General features: G+C 36.0%; 2 protein-coding genes across 2 annotated transcripts; one reads left to right on the top strand and one right to left on the bottom strand.

Annotated features, from left to right (window-relative positions):
• The first annotated feature begins 1,580 nt into the window (after nucleotides 1-1,580).
• On the top strand, nucleotides 1,581-8,270 carry borcs6 (BLOC-1 related complex subunit 6). Its single transcript, XM_051117994.1, is given in 7 exon segments — nucleotides 1,581-1,640; nucleotides 3,222-3,694; nucleotides 3,696-3,719; nucleotides 4,973-5,447; nucleotides 5,533-5,696; nucleotides 6,722-6,805; nucleotides 6,899-8,270. Coding segments are annotated over 6 exon segments (1,335 nt in total). The 5' UTR covers nucleotides 1,581-1,640; nucleotides 3,222-3,232; the 3' UTR covers nucleotides 7,025-8,270.
• A 3,791-nt stretch (nucleotides 8,271-12,061) lies between these two features.
• On the bottom strand, nucleotides 12,062-18,637 carry si:dkey-72l14.3 (Glyco_hydro_56 domain-containing protein). Its single transcript, XM_051117993.1, has 5 exons — nucleotides 18,376-18,637; nucleotides 15,416-15,998; nucleotides 14,930-15,325; nucleotides 14,582-14,671; nucleotides 12,062-13,239 (listed from the first exon to the last, which is right to left on the bottom strand). The coding sequence occupies exons 2-5, from the start codon at nucleotides 15,923-15,925 to the stop codon at nucleotides 12,745-12,747; spliced, it is 1,491 nt and encodes a 496-aa protein (XP_050973950.1). The 5' UTR covers nucleotides 15,926-15,998; nucleotides 18,376-18,637; the 3' UTR covers nucleotides 12,062-12,744.
• Nucleotides 18,638-22,105: the final 3,468 nt, after the last annotated feature.

Here is a 22,105-nt window from a genome sequence, read left to right as displayed (position 1 = left end):
TCCAAATTGCAGTTTTAATGCAGCTATAAAGGCTCTACACAATCCTAGCTGCGGAATAAAGGTCTTGATTGGTCATTTTCTTAAAACAATACAAATTGATATCATTTTTAACCACAAATGCTCGTCTTGCACCAGCCCAATTTCACATTACGTAATTACATTGGAAAGGTCATGAGTGACATAGGCAGAAGTATCGACCCAGTGTGTACAAAGTGAATGTGCAAAGTCAAACGCCCTTTAGAAAAAAACGTCGGCCGATTTTGAAGTTGGAGAATATTATTTTTTTGCCATACACTACCTTTTTGAACCGAAGTACACAGATGAAGAACTAACCACGTGTGACCTTTCCAGCGTAATTTCGTAATGTGTGAGTTCGAGTTAGTGCAAGATGAGCATTTGTGGTTAAAACTTAGAATTAGAATAGAATTTTTTTTTTAAATGACCGATCGTTTCGCTTGATGAGACCCTTATTCCTCAGCTGGGATTGTGTAGAGCCCTTTGAAGCTGCATTAAAACTGCAGTTTGGACCCTTAAACCATTGGCCACCACTGAAGTCCACTATATGGAGAAAAATCCTGGAATGTTTTTCTCAAAAAACGTGATTTTTTTGTGGATAGAACCACGGCACATGCGTGTGGTGCTGCTGACGCAGGAACCGACGTTCTGACTGAACGTCTGCCTCGCTTAGTTCGCCGTCTGTATGTTCTGATTTAAATAAGTAAGGCTCCTCTAAGTCATCCTCTCCGTAGATAATCTTCAGACATGTTTACGAAGACTGTTTTATGTACAGCGTGCGTCTTCTGGTTGTAAACAAAGCGCAGTGCATCCGTGTTCTTCGTCAGAGTTCACTTGTGTTTTGAAGACGAACAAAGTTCCGGGTTTGGAACTACATGAGGGTGAGTAATTAATGACAGAATTTTCATTTTAGGGTGAACTATCATTTTATTGAATACATTGTTTTACTTAGAAATATATCAAAACACTAATATAAAATGACTTGTGAATGTTGTTTTATGCTGACTGCGGTGCTCTAGAGGTCTAGAGAGTAAGTAAGGGTCAAGACTGTGACTCGCAGCATTACTCTGGCTCGACTTCAGAGGGCTTTATTACAGGGGGAGGTTTTTTAGATAATAACAGGATTTTAGAGGTTTTGGTCTCGGTCAGGGTTTTGTGACAGGGTCAAAGCTGACCAAAGTTTTGCTGATGTGGTTTACAATTCTTTTCATTCCAGTCTATAAAACGACAGCAGGGTAAAAATACACACGGCCCGCTGCACAGGACGTGGGAGAGAACAACGCCATTAGCTGAACCAATCGGCGGCGTCTGCCGCCCCTTGTGGTGAAATGTGTGCACTGCATGTCTGTCTGGACAGGCTGTCTAGACATCTCTCTTTGTGTAAATAAATGAATAATTAACCACAGGTTTGTCATTTATTAATTCTATAACGCAGTCCTCTGATATACTATTATTAAGGTATGAGTATATAAAAACACAAACATGCAATTTTACACACGTCTTTTATGTCATGAGATTTATCGCTGTATGTTATGCGGAACTATAACGTCAACGTTGTGTTTCAGTACGACAAATATTTAGTGCGGACTCGGTTGGCAACCTTCATCCTGGGCGAAGAGCTGCAGGTAAATATCTAACTTCATAAATCCACCACTCATTACATGGATCTGTAACATGACAAATCAGCCCAAATCCAATCAGTGTTAATCATAATGCTGCGGGCTTTCGCTGATATCTTGCAGAATAACTGCGAATTCAGGCCTGTATTATAGCTAACGTTAAAGCTTATCTTAAAGCTAACGTCAGGTGACTACTATCGCTTCCTTAATCCGTTTATTACCATATTTATTGTTTGGCTGATCTGCGTCTGGTTTGTGTGGTTTTAATGCTGAATGTTTGTGACAGTGTCGTCGTGTACGTCATGAGTTTTAAAGCCATTGTCGCTGGACTTAAAATCATTGTTGCTGGTGATTTAAGCGTCATGTGATTTCAGTTTCTGTCATTAGAGAGACACTTCATACCTAGGTAAACACTTTTTAGGTTTTAGTGTTTATGTCAGTAATTAAATATTGCAATAAATTGATTAGCAACGAATAAACTGACAGCTGTCAAAACAGACTCCGGAAACGGATCGAGTCAGATCATAATACCTCAGTGTTTGTTTACATATGTAAATAAAGAATAACTGAATAACTTTTTTTTAAAATCATGGTTATTAGAGTTAACTGAGACTGAAATTAAAACAACAAAAGAAATGATAGAAATTAATACTTTTATTTAGCTATTTTATTTATTAATAGTTTTATTTAGATTTTTATTTAAGATAAATGCTGTTCTTCTGAACTTTTTATTCATCAGATAAACCTGCAAAAAATTCTACTCAGCTCTTTTCAACATGATAATAATAAATGTAAAAAACATTTATTATTATTACAAATCAGAATATTAGATTGATTTTTGAAGGATCATGTGACTGGAGTAATGATGCTAAAAATTCAGCTTTGAAATCACAGGAATAAATTACATTTTAATCAAAACAGAAAACAATTTTAAATAATAATAAAAAATATTTTTACTGTTTTTGCTGTACTTCGGATCAAGTAAATGCAGGCTTGGTGAGCAGAAGAGACTTCTTTAAAAAAACATTCAAAATCTTACTGTTCGGAAACTTTTGACCAGTAGGTTACAATATAAATACACTTACTGTATTTCAGTTGGCAATTTCTCATTTACATTTAGCTTAACTTCTACTAAAATAACTAAAACTAAATAAAAAATAATAAAATCTATAGAAATAGTAAAACAACAAAAAGACTAAAACCTGAACTTCTAAAATTCTAAAACTTAAAAGTGAAAGAAAACAGTAAATATAATAATAAAAACGAATTAAAATATTATTAAAAACTAAAATATTATCTTAAAGATACTAAACTTGTTCTGTCTTAGTGTAGATATGCAGTCTTGTCTAATATTAATTTCTCCATAGTTTGAGTAGAAATTTTTATGGCGCGGTTACAGATCTTTTGCAATGCCATGTTTTATTTTACTCTTCCTTCTAGGGCAATAAATATTTATTTATTTATAATGACAGTGAATTTATATTTGGTGAATTTTCCATAATGCTTGCATCACATTTAAATTTAGCTTTACAGCACTAATGATTATGATGATGATGACGATGATTAAGATGAATTGTTTTGTTGCAGCGGGTGGAGGGATGAGCCACTCTTCTGTGACCGGTCAGGATGCGCAAGAAGCAAGCAATGGTGTCGATACCTCTGACTCTCCCAGGGCCTCAGATTGGTTAGGACCTCATGGATTCACCACCCAGGGGTTAAAGTTCAGGGATGGGTCTGATTATGAACCTCATGAGGGGTCTCCTGTCCTGTCAGAGACTCTAAAACACACATCTCACCACAAGGACTCATGTAGAGAGACACACACACTCCAGTTACACACAGACCACTCAGAGTCACCGCCTACAGACTCACTGGTTCAACACAACCAGTGTGCACATATTCCAACTGAAGACAGCTCACACGAGGACACACGCTCCTGTGAGACTGACGTAATACATGGCTGCTCTAAAAAAGAACTGGAAGAATGGAGAGGGGAGGAGGATGAGAGAGAGACAAGTGGCGGAGAGGTGAACAATGTCCACGAGAGAGAGATCAAGCAAAAAGGAGACTCTTATTTCTGTACAGGTAAGGGGTTAAATCAAGGATGTGTGCTGGTACTCATTTAGTGTAGTACTAATGTGTAATGTGTTTTTAAATACATAACTCAATAGCAGAGGGGTGAAAAAATTCTGGAAACTTCTGGGACTTTCTGAGATTTTCTGCCCTTTTGAAATCTTTGGTAAAAAAAAAAAAAAAAGAAGTATAAAATGTATTGTAAGAATTATTAATAATTAAGTTCCTAAAATTGAATTACATTTAATAGAGAAACTTATTAACATAATAATAATAATTAATAATACAATTAATAACTAGCATTATAATTTTAAAATTAATAATAATTAAATAGTTAAAGAGTTAAATCTAAGTGTTAAACAATTTCCATAAAATGCTTTGGTACTCCATTTAATTAAGTACTAATATATAATATAATAAATAAATACTAACAGACTAGTAATAATTGTAATAAAAATAAATGTATTAATTAAATTAATAATTAATAATTAAATTTAAATACTAATAATGAAATTAAATTAAGTACTAATATACATTATAGTAAATACTACCATAATAATGATAATAATAAATATATGTATTCACTTAATAATGATTAAATAATTTCCACAAATTAAATAATAATAATAATAATAATAATAATAATTATTATTATTATTATTATTATAATTTCCATAAATGTAATTCAAGGACTTAAATCAAATGTATTATTTTGTAATCAGTTTAAATAAATATATAAATTAAATTAATCATGAGTAAGTAATTTCCACAAATTAAATAATAATAATAATAATTTCCATAAATTAAATACTTTGGTACCTCATTTAAGTAAGTACTAATATATAATAAATACTATAATAATAATAATAATAATAATAATAAAAAACAAATTAATTCAACCTTCATCTTTAATAGTTAAATAATTTCCACACATTTACTACTACTACTACTATTACTACTACTAATAATAATTTCCATAAATTAAGTTTAAGGAGTTATATCGAATGTATGCTTTTGTAATCGATTAGAAATATTTATTTATATAAATAATCTAACAAATATTAACATTATGATAATAATAATTAATTTTTAAAAAATATGACATTTGTGACAATAATTCAAATAAATTAATACATTTTATTAAGTAATTATTTTTTGAGTAAAGGTGAAATAATTTGCCTGTATGTTCAATTTGTGTGACTTAAGTATCTTTTGCTGTTTATCTTTAACTTTTTATTAAATAAACTGATCTGCACAAATTACAGCCAGTTGGTACACTCGAACACCCTCCCACTTGCTCTGAACATGATGAATGGGCCGATCCCGATTCGTCGGATGAAGTCCAACCAAATTCTTCCAATTCTCCTGATGAGGCCCCGCCCCTTGTTCCGGCCCCTCCCCCCGACCAGGCCCCACCCCCTCTGCTGCCAGACCTGGACGATTCTCCGTGCCCGGCTCACGTGATGGCTGAGGTACGTGTGCGGTCGGTACCAGAGCGGGATCGAGTCGTGCGTGGCATGCAGGACAGTAAAAGCCTGGATGAGATCAGTGGGGCATGTGGGGGTGGACCACGGGGAGGCGGAGCTAGAGGTGGCCAGGCTGAAGGACGACGAGCTACCATATCCAGTGCACTCGAATTAGAGGGAACCGTCAGCCATGATGGAGATCTCACGCACTTCATCACCAAAAATCTTGAACAGAAGATTAAAATGAGCTCGCGGCCGAGTCTGGACACGGATTGTGAGTATACAAGAGTGTCAAAAAATTGTTGTTGATTTGTTATGTCATGTATTAGTAATATTTGATCTGTGTGTGACTACTTAAGCCGACTGTTCTGGACCTGTTGTACGTGGCCGTGGCTCTTTGCGTCGGCCGGCTGATATTCCGCCCATTGACCCGTCAGTGCTGGTAGACCTGCACAAACACACACAGGATGTGGCTCAGAGTGTAGAACTGATGCTGCGAAGCCTCAATGGAACTATCCAGAATGTGAGTATTACCCTGGATCATATACAGCAACCTCAAAAAAGTATTTGGACACCTAAGCCGCGTTTCATTATACTGAAACAGGTGCAGTCTGCAAACAAATGGTGCTGTCATTTTTTAACTCGCCATAAAATTATCGGAATGACTTCACAGGTAAATACAAAAATGCGCTGTTCACACAGGCAACGGTGTTCTGTATTTTTACCGGTAAAGCACAATTCACACATCAGTTTCAAAATACCGGTAAATTCTGTGACATCACAGCGGTCAGTTTTTTTGTTGATGTTTTCATTTTTGTGTCAAACGTTCACATTCATGCAGCTGCTTTGGCCCAGAGACATTGTATTAGATTACTTCAAACTGAACTACACAGCGTGGAGTAAAAGTGTCATCTGTATCAGAATATGATTGGCCTAGAGCCACTGAATGTTGAATTTAAATGGCTCTGGATTGGCCCAGAGGAGATCTTACGTCAGCATGTTCTGAACTCGTATGTGCTCATACCGGCAATCTTCATTCTGAGTTCACACAGAGCACACTACCGGTAAATTGCCTGAATTAATTTACTGGTATTTTTTTTATAAAGGTCCTTTTCACTCATGATCTCTTTACGATAATTTACTGGCAATTTACCAGTAAAAACTGTATGTGTGAAAGGGGCTATTGTCTCAAAGTGAGTTTTATTTTGCTATATGAAGTCAATTCCCCTCAACTTCACTTTTTCCACTGATGTTATTCTGGTGCTGGTTCCTGGCCAATTTCATAGACTTCTACCATAGTAAAGCCAGTTCTAAGTAGGGGTGGGCGATATGGCAAAAATATCATATCACATTTTTTTTTTTCAGAAATATCACGATTCACCATATAAAATTTTACATCTGATGTCCCCTTTAAGGGTTTTTAAACTTTATAGCTTTTTCAGTATCCAAATACTTTTTGGGTTCACTTATGTATGTGACCCTCATTTCAACTCGCTTATGCATTTTTATGGACCATGAAGTGCATATTAAAATCTTATGTCTCTCCAGATGACTGCTTTAAGTGTGGGTTATATCCAGACATACAGAGATTCTGTGGACAGTTTGGGAGAGTCAGTGGACATGAGTATAAAGGTGAGAGTGACTTATATTTACGTAGTCAAGTGAGTTTTAATTTAAATTGTATTTTCTAGTTTAATCTGTGTGTGCTTGTTTATGGATTTCCAGGGAATGTACACGCTCATGGCGCGCTGTGAGGAGCTAGATCGCTCCATGCAACCTATACATGCTCTAGCTGCTCAGATCAGAGACATCAAACGAACCCTCGATGCCCTGGAGACCATCTGCAAGTAACTGTGGCAACAAACCACACCCCCTGTCTGAGTGGGAACTCCACCCCTTTGACAAAAACAGTGGCTCCGCCTTCTGCAGTCTTTCTGCTACACACCGTGCAATGGAACCATTTTGCTAATTATAATGTTTACTAGCAATGCTCTGCAAGTGCTCATCCCCTTAGAGACAGCTTGGTTCTCACCCTTCCCCTCGGAGGCCACATCTTTAACCACCTCCTTTTATTGTGGCTCCTCCCCTCTAGAATGTCGCACGGCAAAAAAGTATCGACTCCTCCCTGTGATTCATGCCGTCCAACATCCTTCACATGACCACAGGAAGCACTCTGTGTTGTTGTTGGCTCCTGGGCAACTGATTGGTGTTAACGTTGCCCCTGTTTATGAAGTGAGTGTGTGTGGACTTATCAGTGGGTGTTTTGAACGGTTGCGTTGGTGTTAAATGCACCATCTGTAATGGCCTCAAATTTAAAACATAGAGTAAAACACCAGTATTCACCAGTTTGGAAGCCATGCTCTGTGTATACTTGTTCCTCCCGGACGTCTGTGTTTTTGCAGGATGGATGCTATGCATCCCAGATCAGTTCCTCTTTTCACAGCGACCATTATTACATGAATAGTTCACCTGAAAATAAATTCTGATATCATTTATTCACCCTTATGTTGTTTGAAACCTGTATGACTTTTCTTCCTTGAAGTGGAAAAGGAGAATTTTTGAAGACAGTCATCATAAATCTTGAGGAACAACATATTTTTCAGCCTGTTTCTCACACAAGGAAAGAAAGCTATCTTCAAAATGTCTTCTTTTGTGTTCCTCAAAGGAAAGAAAGTCATAAAGGTTTGGAAGGACATGAGAGTGAGTAAATAATGGCAGAATTTTCTGTTTTTGGATGAGCTATTCCTAACATAAGCATCGTAAAGGCCCGTCTTCAGATATTGGACTCTTGATTACTGTATTGAGAGTCATGACAAATGTCCTGCCCGTTTGTTCAATCGTTTTGTCGTCTGCAACTGTTCTTCACGAGAAACAACCCCACAAATCAGAGGAAGGTCAAGAAAGACTGGAGGTGGGTGGATGGATGAAAGTTTATTTTTGCAAATGATCTTTACCTTTCTCTGTTCATGTTTGAACCGTCTCTCTCTCTTTGTCACTGTCTTGCTAACTATAACCCTAATTTGTCCAACAATCCGTCATCAATGTATATTTTAAATTATTGTATAAACCAAAATAAATTTGCTAGAATGATCCTTGATTTTTGTGCTTCTTCTCACTAAATTTTTAAGGTGAAATTGTTCATTGCTCTTTGACATACAGTTGTTTTCTTTTGAGAGTCTTTTGTTTTGGCAGCGTTCAGTTACAGCTGCATGCTGATCTGCACTATTATTCAGGACGAAATTATCCAGGCATAGAGCATAGTGTGTGTGTATATGTGTGTGAGAGAGAGAGAGTGTTTCTGTCCTCATATGGCCTTAGCTGGATTAATTTACACTGGCGGATAAAAGGTTTTGTGCTGTCATCCCTTAATCACTGATGAATTCACAGATAGGTAAACACGTAGATGGACATGTTTATTTTTTATTTGGACATTGCAAGTGTTCTGATTCCCTCCTCTAGATGGTATTTCTTAATTTACCAAACCAGCAGATTTGCCTAGTAGTCATTCATATCTGTCACTGAATGTTTGGAAAGGCTTTACATTGTAATTATAGAGGATGGTTTTGTTTGAGACAGGCTGCTCAGATAAAGCGTAAACTTGGCTGATTTCTCTGTGTCTGTCTGTCTCTTTTTTCCTTAAACGTAAAAAATTAAATGGAGACTCAACGTTTGATTAGATTTTAGTTTAGGCAGATAGAGGCCAGATACACCCAGCCTGGCTGCATTCTGGACATTTTATTATTGTGCTATTGCAGTCCTGTGTGTGTGTATACTTGTTCTTGCTACATTGTGGGGACCAAATGTCCCCACAAGGATAGTAACATCTATATATATATATATATATATATATATATATATACACACATGTATGTATGTGTTTATATATATGTATATGTGTGTGTGTATAAAGTGTATATGTATGTATGTATGTGTGTATGTATGTGTGTGTGTGTGTATTTGTGTGTATACAGTGTACTTGTTTTTGCTACATTGTGGGGACCAAATGTCCCCACAAGGATAGTAAAACCTGAAATTTTTGACATTGTGGGGACCAGCCTGCGGTCCCCATAGGTACAAAAGCTTATAAATCATACAGAATGAGATTTTTGAGAAGGTAAAAATGCAGAAAGTTTTCTGTAAGGGTTAGGTTTAGGGGTAGGGTTAGGGTAAGGGGACAGAAAATACAGTGTGGACAGTATACAAACCATTGCGCCTATGGAGAGTCCCCACAAAGATGATAAACCAGACATGTGTGTGTATATATATATATATATATATATATATAGTATTGTGCAAAAGTCTTAGGCACACTAGTATTTTCATCAGCTAAAAAATGGTTTAAAGTCAGTTAAAGTCAGTCTTTTGCAGTAGTGTGTCAGTAGGAATATCAGATTACATTTCCAAACATTCATTTTGCCATTAATCGTAATAATCCAGTGAGATTTTTGTTTGCACAAGGAGTCTGACAACAGCAAGTGCTCTGCACAGAGATCTGATCTCATCATCATCCAGTTTGTCTGGAATGACATGAAGAAACAGAACAAACTCAGACTAAATCCAGAAGAACTGTGACAAAGTCTCCAGGATGCTTCAAGAAACCTACCTGCAAAGCTGCAGCACTGTTAAAAGTTGTAGGCACTTGTGTAAAAATGCTGTAAAATGAGGATGCTGTGATAAATTAGATTTTCTTTATCAATTACCTTCTATTAAGTAAATGAAATCAACATTTGGTGCGACCATTCTTTGCGTTACAGCAGCTTTTGCTCTATGTGCACTTGCGCAAAATTTTTCAGGTAGCTTTGCAGGTAGGTCTCTTGAATCATCTTGGAGACGTTGGCACAGTTCTTCTGGATTTACTCTGTTTCAGTTTGTTCTGTGTCTTCATGTCATTCCAGAGACAGACTGGATGATGATGAGATCAGATCTCTGTGTGGAGCACTGGCTGGTGTCAGACTCCTTGTGCAAACAAAAATCTCACTAGATTATTACAATTAATGGCAAACAGAATGTTTGGAAATGTAAACCGATATTTTTTACTGACACACTACAGCAAAAGATAGAAATAACTTACTTTAAACCATTTTTTAGCTGGTGAAAATACTAGTGGCCGAAAACTTTTGCACAGTACTGTGTATATATATATACATATATGTGACCCTGGACCACAAAACCAGTCTTAAGTCGCTGGGGTTTATTTGTAGCAATAGCCAAAAATACATTGTATGGGTCAAAATTATTGATTTTTCTTTTATGGCAAAAATCATTAGGAAATAAGTAAAGTAAAGATCATGTTCCATAAAGATATTTTGTAAAATTCCTACTGTAAATGTATGAAAACTTAATTTTTGATTAGTCATATACATCGTCATATACATCGTTAAGAACATTACTTGATTACAATTTTCTCAATATTTTGATTTTTTTGCACCCTCAGATTCCTGATTTTTAAATAGTTGTATTTCGACCAAATATTGTCCTATCCTAACAAACAATACATCAACGGAAAGCTTATTTATTCAGCTTTCATATGATTTATAAATCTCAATTTAGAAAAAAAGACCCTTATGACTGGTTTTGTGATCCAGGGTCACATATGTGTGTATATATATATATATATATATATATATATACTGTATATACATTTATTTGACCAAAATAGTCATAGTGTGAAATACTATTGCAATTTAAAATAACAGTTTTCTATTCTGATATATTTTAATATATTAATATAACATCATTATATTAAAAGTAATTTGTTCCTGTGATGGCAAAGCTGAATTTTTAGCAGCCATTTCTACAATCTTGAGTGTCACATGATCATTCAGAAATCATTGATTTGCTGCTCCAAAAACATGCTCCTATTATTTTCGATTTTGAAAGCGGCTGTGCTGCTTAATATCTTTATGGAATCAATAAAACTGTAGTTTCAGGATCTGAATTTTATGAAGCGATGAGAATACTTTTTGTACGCAAAGAAAAAGAAAAAAAGATTTTATTCAACAATTCATCTCCTCCGCATCACCTTAGCGGCATTTTGGAGAGTATCCGCTGGGCGCAAACTGTGTAAGCCGGATACACTGTTTTTGTTCAAATCAAAGCGTAAATATACGTAGAAAACATATTTATGTGGTGCAGCTGACACAGAACGGTGTACGCATTTTGTAGAATATTTTTTTTTTCTTTGCATCCAAAAAGTATTCTTATCTCTTCATAAAATTCAGACTGAATCACTGATGGCAGATGGACTATTTTTATGACGTCTTTCATACTTTTCTGGATCTTGACAGTGGTATTTACCTGGCAGTCAATAGGACAGTCACAAACCTCTCGGTTTTCATCCAAAATATCTTAAATTGTGTTCCGAAGACGAACTAAGCTTTTTACGGGTTTAGACATGGGGGCAAGTGATTAATGGCAAAATTTTCATATAAAATTCAAAAGAACAGCATTTATTCAAAATGTGTTTTTTTTGTACCCAAAACCTTTGAAAGATAGTGTATGATATGAAGGGTTAATACAGTCATATGATCATATTTCTAAAATAATCTGTTTTCGTGATGGAAATAGAAGTATTAACTCCAATCACAATTATTTTGTATGAATTTCAGAAAAAAAATCTGATCTGTAAAAAAATTTATTCGGTACATTTTGGACTGAGTCTAATATTGTAATATAGTACAATATAGAAGATAGCTAATTTTGTTTAAAAAAATCATTCAGGGTCATTTGTATGTAAATTAAAGGAATAGTTCACCAATAAATAAATAAATAATAATTTTATCATTTACTCACCCTCCATTTGTTCCAAACCTATATGAGTTTCTTCTGTTGAACACAAAAGAAGTTATTTTGAAGAATGTTGGTAACCAAACAGTTGATGGTAGCCAGTTTTTTTTTTTTTTTCGTCAACTGTTCAGTCACCTACATTCTTCAAAATATCTTCTTTTAGGCTCAACAGTAGAAAGAAACTCGTACAGATTTGAAACAATTTGAGAGTGAATGATGGCAAAATTTTCATTTTTGGATGAACAGTCTTTTTAAAAAACTGTTTAATATGTGACCTTGGACCACAAAACCAGTCATAAGTAGCACAGGTATATTTGTAGCAATAGCCAACAATACACTGTATGGGTCAAAATGATCAATTTTTCTTTTATGCCAAAAATCATTAGGATATTAAGTAAAGATGAAGTTCCATGAACATATTTTGTAAATTTCCTACTGTAAATATATCAAAACTTAATATTGTCCTATCCTAACGAACCATACATCAATGGAAAGCTAATTTATTCAGCTTCCAGATGATGTACAAATCTCAGTTTCAAAAAATTGACCCTTGTCAATGGCTTTGTGGTCTGGGGTCACATATAAGTTATGTTATTCATTTTTAAGTGCAGGTGATGTAGAACAGATCTCTTTATGCAGTCATGTTCAGATTGTGAATTGAAATCTCTGAGATTGTCTTTCACAGAAGCTATTCTCTTAACAGAGATATTCGTGTGGGTACTTCTCTCAAAGTCAAGGCCAACTGAGGTTCACAAAAGGTACTTCATACTCCAGCTCTCTACTCGTCAAACATAATGAAGAACCAGTGAGGAGAGAAGGATGATGGGTGTATAAAGTGCAGAGTTTCCGCCATCCACTGGCTGCTTGGTAGGCACTACTGCCACTGAAACCACTGTACCCTGACTCTGGCTTATCCCAAGCAGTGTTTTTACTGTTGGTGATGTTATTTTCCCTCGGTTTTCCAGCACTACACCTGATTCTTGATCCGCTGCTGCACCCTCCAAGGCTTCGAACCATTGGCAGCGGAAGTCCTTCTTCCAGAGATCTATATAAGCGGTAGGGAGCTGTCCCGTGGCCCGGACACCTTCTGCCCCATTTGGGAGAAGCATAAAGTGGGCTGAAGGAAGATGCAGGTATGTGGGATCCTCAGGTTTCTTACGCACACAGCGTCCACGGCCCTGACACAATGAGACTCCACAGAGACGTGCTGCAGTGGTCACGTTGACAGCATATGGACCAAGAACCTGACGAACGTACGAGCCAAACTCTGAGCAGGATTTCTGTAGGAGACACACGTGCAGATGTAAATAATATCAGTCATACAGGAATCTATAATGGCTATTGAAAAGCATTACAATGGATAAACATGAGGGTGAAGGGATATATGCAAATGTTAAAAAGTTTGGGGGTTGGTGATTTTTTTTTTTGTTATGGAAGCGAAGTGGAAGAGAGAGAGAGAAGGGGGCAGGATTCGAACTCGGGACGCCCGTAGCACAACGGCGCTGTATTTCGGCGCGCTGCTCACGAGGCTATCAGTGCCGACTAGAAACATGAACCCTTGAAACGTGATTGGGCTAGTTTTGTTGTGAAAACCTGGCAACCCTGGACCTCTCCTGCATTGGTGTCTGCACTTCACACGCATATGCTCGCGAGCGCAAATTGGAATCAGAAACTAGGCTGCATTCGAGCCTTTAAGGCATTCTGAGGATACAACATCATCAAGTAATTAACTTTAACGAATGTTACAGTTTCCACTGTAGTTGTCCACTAGTAAAAACATTAGTTTTTATCAGTCATTATCCGTGTATCGCCATTATATTGCGTTTACTTCAGTTCAGTTAGTTAGTGGACCAGGTGGCTCTGGCTGGTGTGACTGAGTTGATGCAGGGCTAGTTTGCGTATTCATAGATCCGTGTATAGTAAATGAGGCAAGGGGGTAGAGCATGGTTGCCAGGTTTTCACAATCCACCCAATTGTTACTCAAAACCAGCACAAAACTAGCTCAATCGCATTTAGAGGGGGTCCCCCGTTAAAAATCGCATTCCGCAGAATAAAATACGCATTTTTTGGCAGAGTATCCCTGGTGAAATTCGCATTACAGTGGATAAATGTCACATTTTTGGGGTTGCTTTAACCCGCGGACATTAAAAACAACCCTATTAGAGTAGCCCAATTCCGTGAGAAAACAGCGGACCTGGCAACACTGGGGTAGAGTTACATTCAAGCTGTTTTAAGGCATAAGAAAATTATTTTCACAAGTAAAAACATTTAAATATGTCATTTTGATGAACAAAGGTAAGTTTTATGGGATACAGTTTTTGACTACAGGGGGACTTTAAGGCTGCATTTCTCCAGCCTTCAGTGTCACATGATCCTTCAAAAATCATGCTGATTTGGTGCGCAGGAAACATTCTGCTTAAAGTCTGTGTAAAGCAACATTAAAGTAACTAACAGTAATGACAGTAACTTGCGTTTGAGCTGGCGAACCACTGATGCTAATGCGCTCTTGTTATTATAGTGTTAGGGGAGGGGTCATGCTCAGTGGCTCAAGTACCAGTGTTTGTTTATAGTGACTTCAAACTGTTAGACAAAGTGGCAATAGACAAATGACCGAATGATTACCTGTGTTTTAACTGCCAAGGATTTTTCCCAGATAATGACTCCAGATGCTCCCATCGCAGCACTCTCTCCAATTGTGTTCACCAGATCAATCTAATAAATATAAAGTACAGACTGTATTATGAGGTTGTACTGAGCAACAACACATAGTTGAGTAAAGTCACATATATTATTATTATATTATGTTTTATATCCTAACAAACCATATATCAGTGGAAAGCTTATTTATTCAGTGGAAAGCTTATTTTAAAAAATTGACTCTTATGACTGGTTTTGTGGTCCATACCCCCCAATATTTTTGGTAACCACTGCCTTTGTTAACTCAACAGATGGCAACCTACTGTTCATTACCTCTGAGAGAAAGGAACTAGAAGATGTGTACACAATCTTGATCAACGGAAACACAGGAAGATCAAAAGTAGTCCCTGCAAGAGCCGCCACTCTTAAAGCCTCTCTGATCTGATTGGTTGCGTAAAGCCACGCCCCTTTAGTTCCCTCTGGCAGCTTCTCCATTGAGAGAGCTGGGTAAAGGGCACCGCTACGCTTCCACAGCCACATCAGCTCATCATTAAGCGCCATTTCTGCCGCAGGGCACCGTCCTGTATAATTGGCTAATGCTATCTGGGTGGAGTCAAAGTTATAGCAGTTAGGAAATGGGGCCATGCCCCATAATCTCTGTGGGCGGAGTCTCTTCACCTCCCGCAGGGTTTCCATCATTATAGACTGTGCGGCTGCTTCAAAGTCAACCTGACAAGAAATGAAATCATGTGGTTGATTAATACAATAGCATGCAGAATAGCAGTCTTTGTAATATCATAATATTGTTATTGTCATCACCTGAGACCATTTCTCCACTTCCTCTGTGCTCCAGTCTGGAAAAAATCTCCGGAGGAGTGCTCTCGACTCCACCAGGTACTTTGTTTTAATTCGCCTGTTCCTGTTCCACTGAGGCGCCCACTCCTGCCAGCGCAGCACCCCTAATCCAGGCGCTCCTGCTTGGGGTAATGAGGCCATCAGGTCGCCCTCCACCCTCTGGAGGTGAAGGTCAAGGCTGGTATGTTGCGGTAGGCCACCGTTGACAGGGCGTTCCTGTACAGTGAAATATGGGTAAAGTCCTAGTGTGTCCTCATAAAATATTGCCACACGGCCTTCCCACTCCATCCCATATGCAGCTGGGTCTGGCCGACCCAAACAGTCTTTATCCGGAACCCCCCATAGCACCAGGAACGGCTGGCCGGCGAGAAGAGGGGCCCGGGCAGGACCGCAAACACATGGATGAGTGAAGAGACAGAGGAAGAACAGAAGAAAAAGGGAGAGGAAGATGAACGTGTGTTTTCTTCCAGCCATGGAGCTGAGTAAGAGGTTTCAGGGCCCCTCACCCCAAAACTCACACAAAAGCCGCCTTGGAGAGGGATAATGTCTGTAGAGAAAGACATAGAGAGTAGGAGAAATGTGTTTTTAGAAATGTGAATTTTTTTATTAGGATTTCTGTTTTGGTGTGTTTGTGTCCATAAAGAAACAGCAATTCAACAATGATTTGAGTTGCACATAGTTTTATTAATTTTAAATAAACATGCAGCTTTAAGATTAAACAAGTGAAATTTAGGACAAATTGTGGACAGAAATAGTTCATCCCACACTCTTAAAGTTAGGGGATTATATTAATTATAATTGAAGGTATAGATTTTAACCAAAATGTTGGACTGCGTTCTTCATGTTGTCACAAAAGGTCAATTCATGTGTGCACTACCAGTCAAAAGTTTTGAACAGTAAGATTTTTAATATTTTTAAATAAGCATTTTCTGCTCACCAAGACTGCATTTATTTGATCCAAAGTACAGCAACTGTTTTCTATTTAATTATTATTATTATTATTTTTTTAAATGGAATTTATTCCTGTGATTTCAAAGCTGAATTTTTAGCATCTTTATTCCAGTCACACAATCCTCCGGAAATAATTCTAATATTCTAATTTGCTTATCAAAAACATTTATTATTATTATTATTATTATTATTATGCTGAAAACAGCTGAGTAGAATTTTTTTGAAACCTTTCGTAACATTATAAATGTCTTTTGATCAATTTAAAGCATCTTTGCTAAATAATTAATTTTCTGTAATTTCTGTTAAAAAATATACTTCAAGCTTTTGAATGGTATAGTGTATAATGTTACAAAAGCTTTTTGTTTCAGATAAATGTTGATCTTTGGTTCTTTCTATTCATCAAAGAATTCAGAAAAAAATACTCAACTGTTTTAAATATTGATAATAATAATAATAAATGGTCTTGAACAGCAAATCAGCATATCAGAGTGATTTCTGAAGGATCATGTGACACTGAAGACTGGAGTAATGATGCTGAAAATTTTGATTTGATCACAGGAAAAAAAAATTGCATTTTAAAACACATTCAAATACAAAGCAGTTATTTTAAATAGTAAAAATATTTCACAATATTACTGTTTTTGCTGTATTCTAAAATACAAAAATGCTTGGTGAGCAGAAGAGACTTCTTTAAAAAACATTAAAAATCTTACTGTTCAAAAACTTTTGACTGGTACTGTATGTATAAAGCTAAACATATTTAATATATTATTTTTAATTTAATTTATATATATTTCCTGGCGAATTTTTCAACAGCTTTTTGTGTCAGACATTGACAGTTATAATAATAATACAAAAAAACGTGTTAAGTCTGAAAGAGAAGTGTGACCACAAGTCCTTATTTACCAACTGAGAAGGGCTGCGACGCTACGTCAGAGGAAACAAAGGGAGACACTTTAGGATAATTAATCGCTAACAGGATTAATTAGTGCTGCCCAAATTCAGCGCTAAACCCTCTTTAAAGTATACTAATACGAGTCTGCAGTTCACAAGCGTTTCAACAGAGGGCGCCACAGGGCCAAGCAACACCTGCGTCTCACAACACTGAGGCAACTATTTATCGATCTCTTCGATGTACTGAGGAAAAAAACTGCTGCAACATACTTATTTCCACTTCGTTATTCGGTAGCATCTATTTTATTAATAGTTAAATAAGCTTAGAAAGCTGTTCTGTTCGTGTATTCCTCGAAAACGCAGCACCCTCCTATAACCGTCCTAAACTAGTCAAAAATGTAAACGATCCTTTTCAGCAGGGAAAGAGGAAACCATGTCCATGGAAACTATGCTAACCATAGTTTATACCACAGTTAGTACAGTTATTTCTACTGTAAGCTGTACTAATTCTATATTATTCATTTGTTATGGTTTAACAATAACTATGTATTTTTGGGTGGACAAATACTTGAGAGAAACATTGCTAAATGTAACATGTACCCAGTTTACGCTGGAGTGCTCACTCTGAAGTGATTTCGGCCTCTCAACCATGCCAAATACTAGCTGTGACACATACAGAGGAGAGTCAGTTATATATGTGTAATGAACTGAATGCAAAGACATCTTTCTGAGTCAAATGAGTGCTTTTCTCTGAATAGCCTCTCTGAAATTGAATCTGAAGGGCCTGAAAGCTATGTTATCATTCTCACACATTTAGAAGTTGCGCTGTTTCTTATCCAGTTAAAACTTGGCTGTGTCAAAGTAAGCTTTTGTTGTTGGGCGTGATAGTTTTAGGCCAGTTCCTGCTTTCGAGGAAGCGTGGGAATCGCCTTAGCTTTTATAATGCCAATTTCCATCTCATTTATCTTAACATTTGGAGCAAAATATGTACTGATAGTTATATATATATACTGATAGTTTGCTCTCTCTCATCAGGTGCTTATGGAGATGAAATCGGAGTGCTGAGTTGTGTTACTCACCTCTGCATTGGCAGATCGGGTGTGCGTGCCTGGATCTCCAGGTCAAAGAATCCAGAAGGAAAGGTCAAGATGAAGAGGAGTCCTCTGAGTGGGGAATGAGAAATCAGCGTTTCTGTGTAGGTTCGAGTGGTCGGGTCTCCTGGCTCGGTACAGGAAGCCACAGAAGGGAGAGACTTCAGCCCAACCATGAGGGATGAGATGACAGGCTGTCCTGAAAAAAGGATGGATGGAGTGACAGAAGGAGGAAATAGAGAGAAAAGCAGGCTACCTCATCTTCACCAGGGTAATCTGTTAGTAAGTAGGGTCACCACAGACCATGACAATCACATGATCAGACTCACCATAATCCCTTAATCCGCCACTCCCTTCTCGCAAACACACCTAATTCAAAAACACGCAAACACATCCAATCATCCAGGCACACATATGCACAAAACTCTGTCAAAATGACACAAATTTACTCAAAAAAGAAAATAGTTACTATTAAATGCATAGAATGTTTTTTTCCTTCCTGTTTTCTTTTTATTTACCATCATGCCTGTCATGAAACAGAACATTTAGGTTTCATGAATGATGCTCATATTAAACTATACATTTACTCTATCTCTCCCATTTTTCTTGCCTTTCTCTCATTCTTCTCTTTTTCATTTCCCTGTTCGTTTTTCTGAAGTCTAATCCCATTTCCTCAAAAGGATCACTAGAAAGATTATTCACAATTATATCATCCAGACATAATCTGGCATAATCCTGTTCTTTTCTATAGTCTCTGTTGGTATAACAGATAAGATAAAAGAAGGATTTGGTTTTTGGTCTTTCTTATGTCCAGATTGAAATGTATAGTCATAAACGTGACCTTTTATGAGCATTTTTGAAGAGTTAATGAGAGGGAGTTTTTTTTTTTTTTAAATAAATAAAGACATGTACAATGTTACAAAAATTATGTTCTATTCATCAAAGAATAAGAAAAAGAAGGAAAAAACAAAACAAAACAAAAAAATCCAGTGCAGTTCCCACAAAAATATTAAACGGCACAACTGTTTGGATAATAACAACATGGATAAATAATAAGATGTGTTTTGTAAGCACCAAATTAGCATATTAGAATGATTTCTGAAAGTTTGTATAAAAATATACTAAAATATAAAACTGTTATTTTAATAATTATTACAATGTCTGTATATTGCTACATATAATATTACTATAATAATAATAATCCACAAATTATGAAAACATTTTTTTAAATCAAATTAATGCAGTCTTGGTGAGCACAACATCTTAACTTAAAAATACCAGTCAAAAGTTTTTGAGCAGGTAGATTTTTTTTTTAATTCTCTTCTGCTCACCAAGCCTGCATTATATGATCCAAAATACAGCAAAGCCAGTGAATTTGTGAAGAATTTTTACTATTTAGAATAACTGCTTTCTATTTGAATATATATTTTAAAATGTAATTTATTCCAGTGATGACAAAGCTGAATTTTCAGCATCATTACTCCAGTCTTCAGTGTCACATGATCCTTCACAAATCATTCTAATATTCTGATTTGCTGTTCAAGATACACTTATTATTATTATTATTATTATTATTATCATTATTATTATTATTATTATTATTATTATTATCAGTATTTAAAACAGTTGAGTACATTTTTTTTCAAGATTCTTTAATTGATAGAAAGATCCAAAGATCAGCATTTATCTAAAAAATAAAATGTTTTTTTTTTTAACATTATACACTTTACCATTCAAAAGCTTGGAGTCTATATATATATATATATATATATATATATTGTTTGTTTGTTTGTTTGTTTGTTTTTTGGGGGGAGGGGACTATAGTATTTAATACTTTTATTTATTGATCAAAAGTGATGATAAAGACATTTATGTTACATAAAGATTTCTTTGTCAGATAAATGCTGTTCTTTTCATCAAAGAAACCTAAAAAAAAATCCTACTTAGCTGTTTTCAACATAATAATAATATTAATAATACTAATAATAACAATAATCTTTTTTTGAGCAGCAAATCAGAATATTATAATGATTTCTAACTGGAGTAATGATGCTAAAACTTCAGCTTTGAAATCACAGGAATAAATTAAATTTTTAATTTTTAAAATAGAAACAGTTATTTTAAATAGTAAAAAAATATTTCAAAATTGTACTGTTTTGCTGTACTTTGTATCAAATAAATGCAGGCTTGATGAGCAGAAGAGACTTCTTTAAAAAAACATTAAAAACTTTTGACTGGTAGTGCACACACACATTTGTGAAGCAAAGCTGTATTCTTTTTTTTAAATATTAAATCAAAATGTATTAATTATTATAATTTATAAACATATTAACAAAAATATAAGCAAAATATGGTAACACTTTATTTTAATGTGTCCTTGTTACATGTTACTTACTATTATAATAATAGTAATTAATTATGTATAATTACATGCAAGTAACCCTAAACCAAGCCCTATTCCCAACCCTAACCATATAGTAAGTACATGTAATTAATTAATATTACTCTGTACTTAAATGTATAATTGCACTGTAACAAGAACACCTTAAAATAAAGTGTAACCAAAAATATAAACAGATTTAATTTACATCATTTACAAAATATCTTTGAAATATGATCTTGAATAGTTTTTCAGGTTGTTAACACTAAAACATTTGTGACAAATCTGGAGTGAAAGTAAGACTTCTGAGGGGCTTTGTCTGTTCTCTCTTTAAACATCTCAAACTGACCTCTCATTGCAGATTGACTTGTGCTTGTATTCAGTACTGTGTGTGCTGTTTTGTTACCAGCTGCTGATGTGTCATATGTGTGTGGATGTCTTACTTGGTCAAGGTTGTGTGTGTTTGTGTGTGCATATGTTTAGTTGAGATTATCTGTTTGAGGTATCTAAGGTGATGCCTGCTCTCCAGGTCCGTCACCATGGAAACGGCTCAGATGAGTCCGGCCCAGACGGTGGATGGGGGTTAAGGATGTGTGTGTGCGTTGATGGTTTGTACATGGACATCCAGTTTTGCGGAGGCAGTTTGACAGATCTGTGTGTGTGTAGTGTTGGTTTTGCTAAGATTGACCTTTATGTCATCATGCTTGATATGCGGTTAGACTGAACACTGATGCTATGAAAAGTGATTTAGTGACGGCCGATGATCAGAACACAGACTCACCTTAAGTTATAACAATGAAATTGTACTCAAAAAGTCACAGTGTGAGATACTATGTCAGACACAGAGCTCACTTGTTATTTCTTTCTGTTTCTGTACATGCAGATGAAGCAGGTGTGGAGGCTTGGAATTGACCTCGGTCACCCCACTGAGCCACTGTAAACACCTCTAACTCCAATTTATTCTCTAAGTCCTGCTTTTCACACAATCACTGCTCATGTGTTTTTGCTGTTTACTCACTAGGCAGGTGGAATGAAATCTATTTTGCATTAATTTGTTATGTAGGCAGTGGACATTTATAATGAGCGTAGATAGAAAAATGCCTTATTATTGTATCACCCTTTGAAAAAAGCAAACAAAACACCTTTCTCAGTATTAGCCAGTATTTTGATGTTGCAGTTATTTTCCATGAAATGTTTTTCATGTGAATTTTTGTGTCATACCAGGAAAATGCAAGAGCGGTGTGATTTGAAATGATGTATTTGCTAAAATATGGTTTGCTACTAGAATTTTGTGTCCAGAATATGAGCTTTTGAGAATGCAGTTCAGTGAAAAATGAT

The sequence above is a fragment of the Labeo rohita genome, chromosome 8, assembly GCF_022985175.1.
Source record: "Labeo rohita strain BAU-BD-2019 chromosome 8, IGBB_LRoh.1.0, whole genome shotgun sequence".
Taxonomy (NCBI): Eukaryota; Metazoa; Chordata; class Actinopteri; order Cypriniformes; family Cyprinidae; genus Labeo; species Labeo rohita.
The sequence above is the reverse complement of the archived record's forward strand: the minus strand, read 5'-3'. Positions and strand labels throughout refer to the sequence as shown.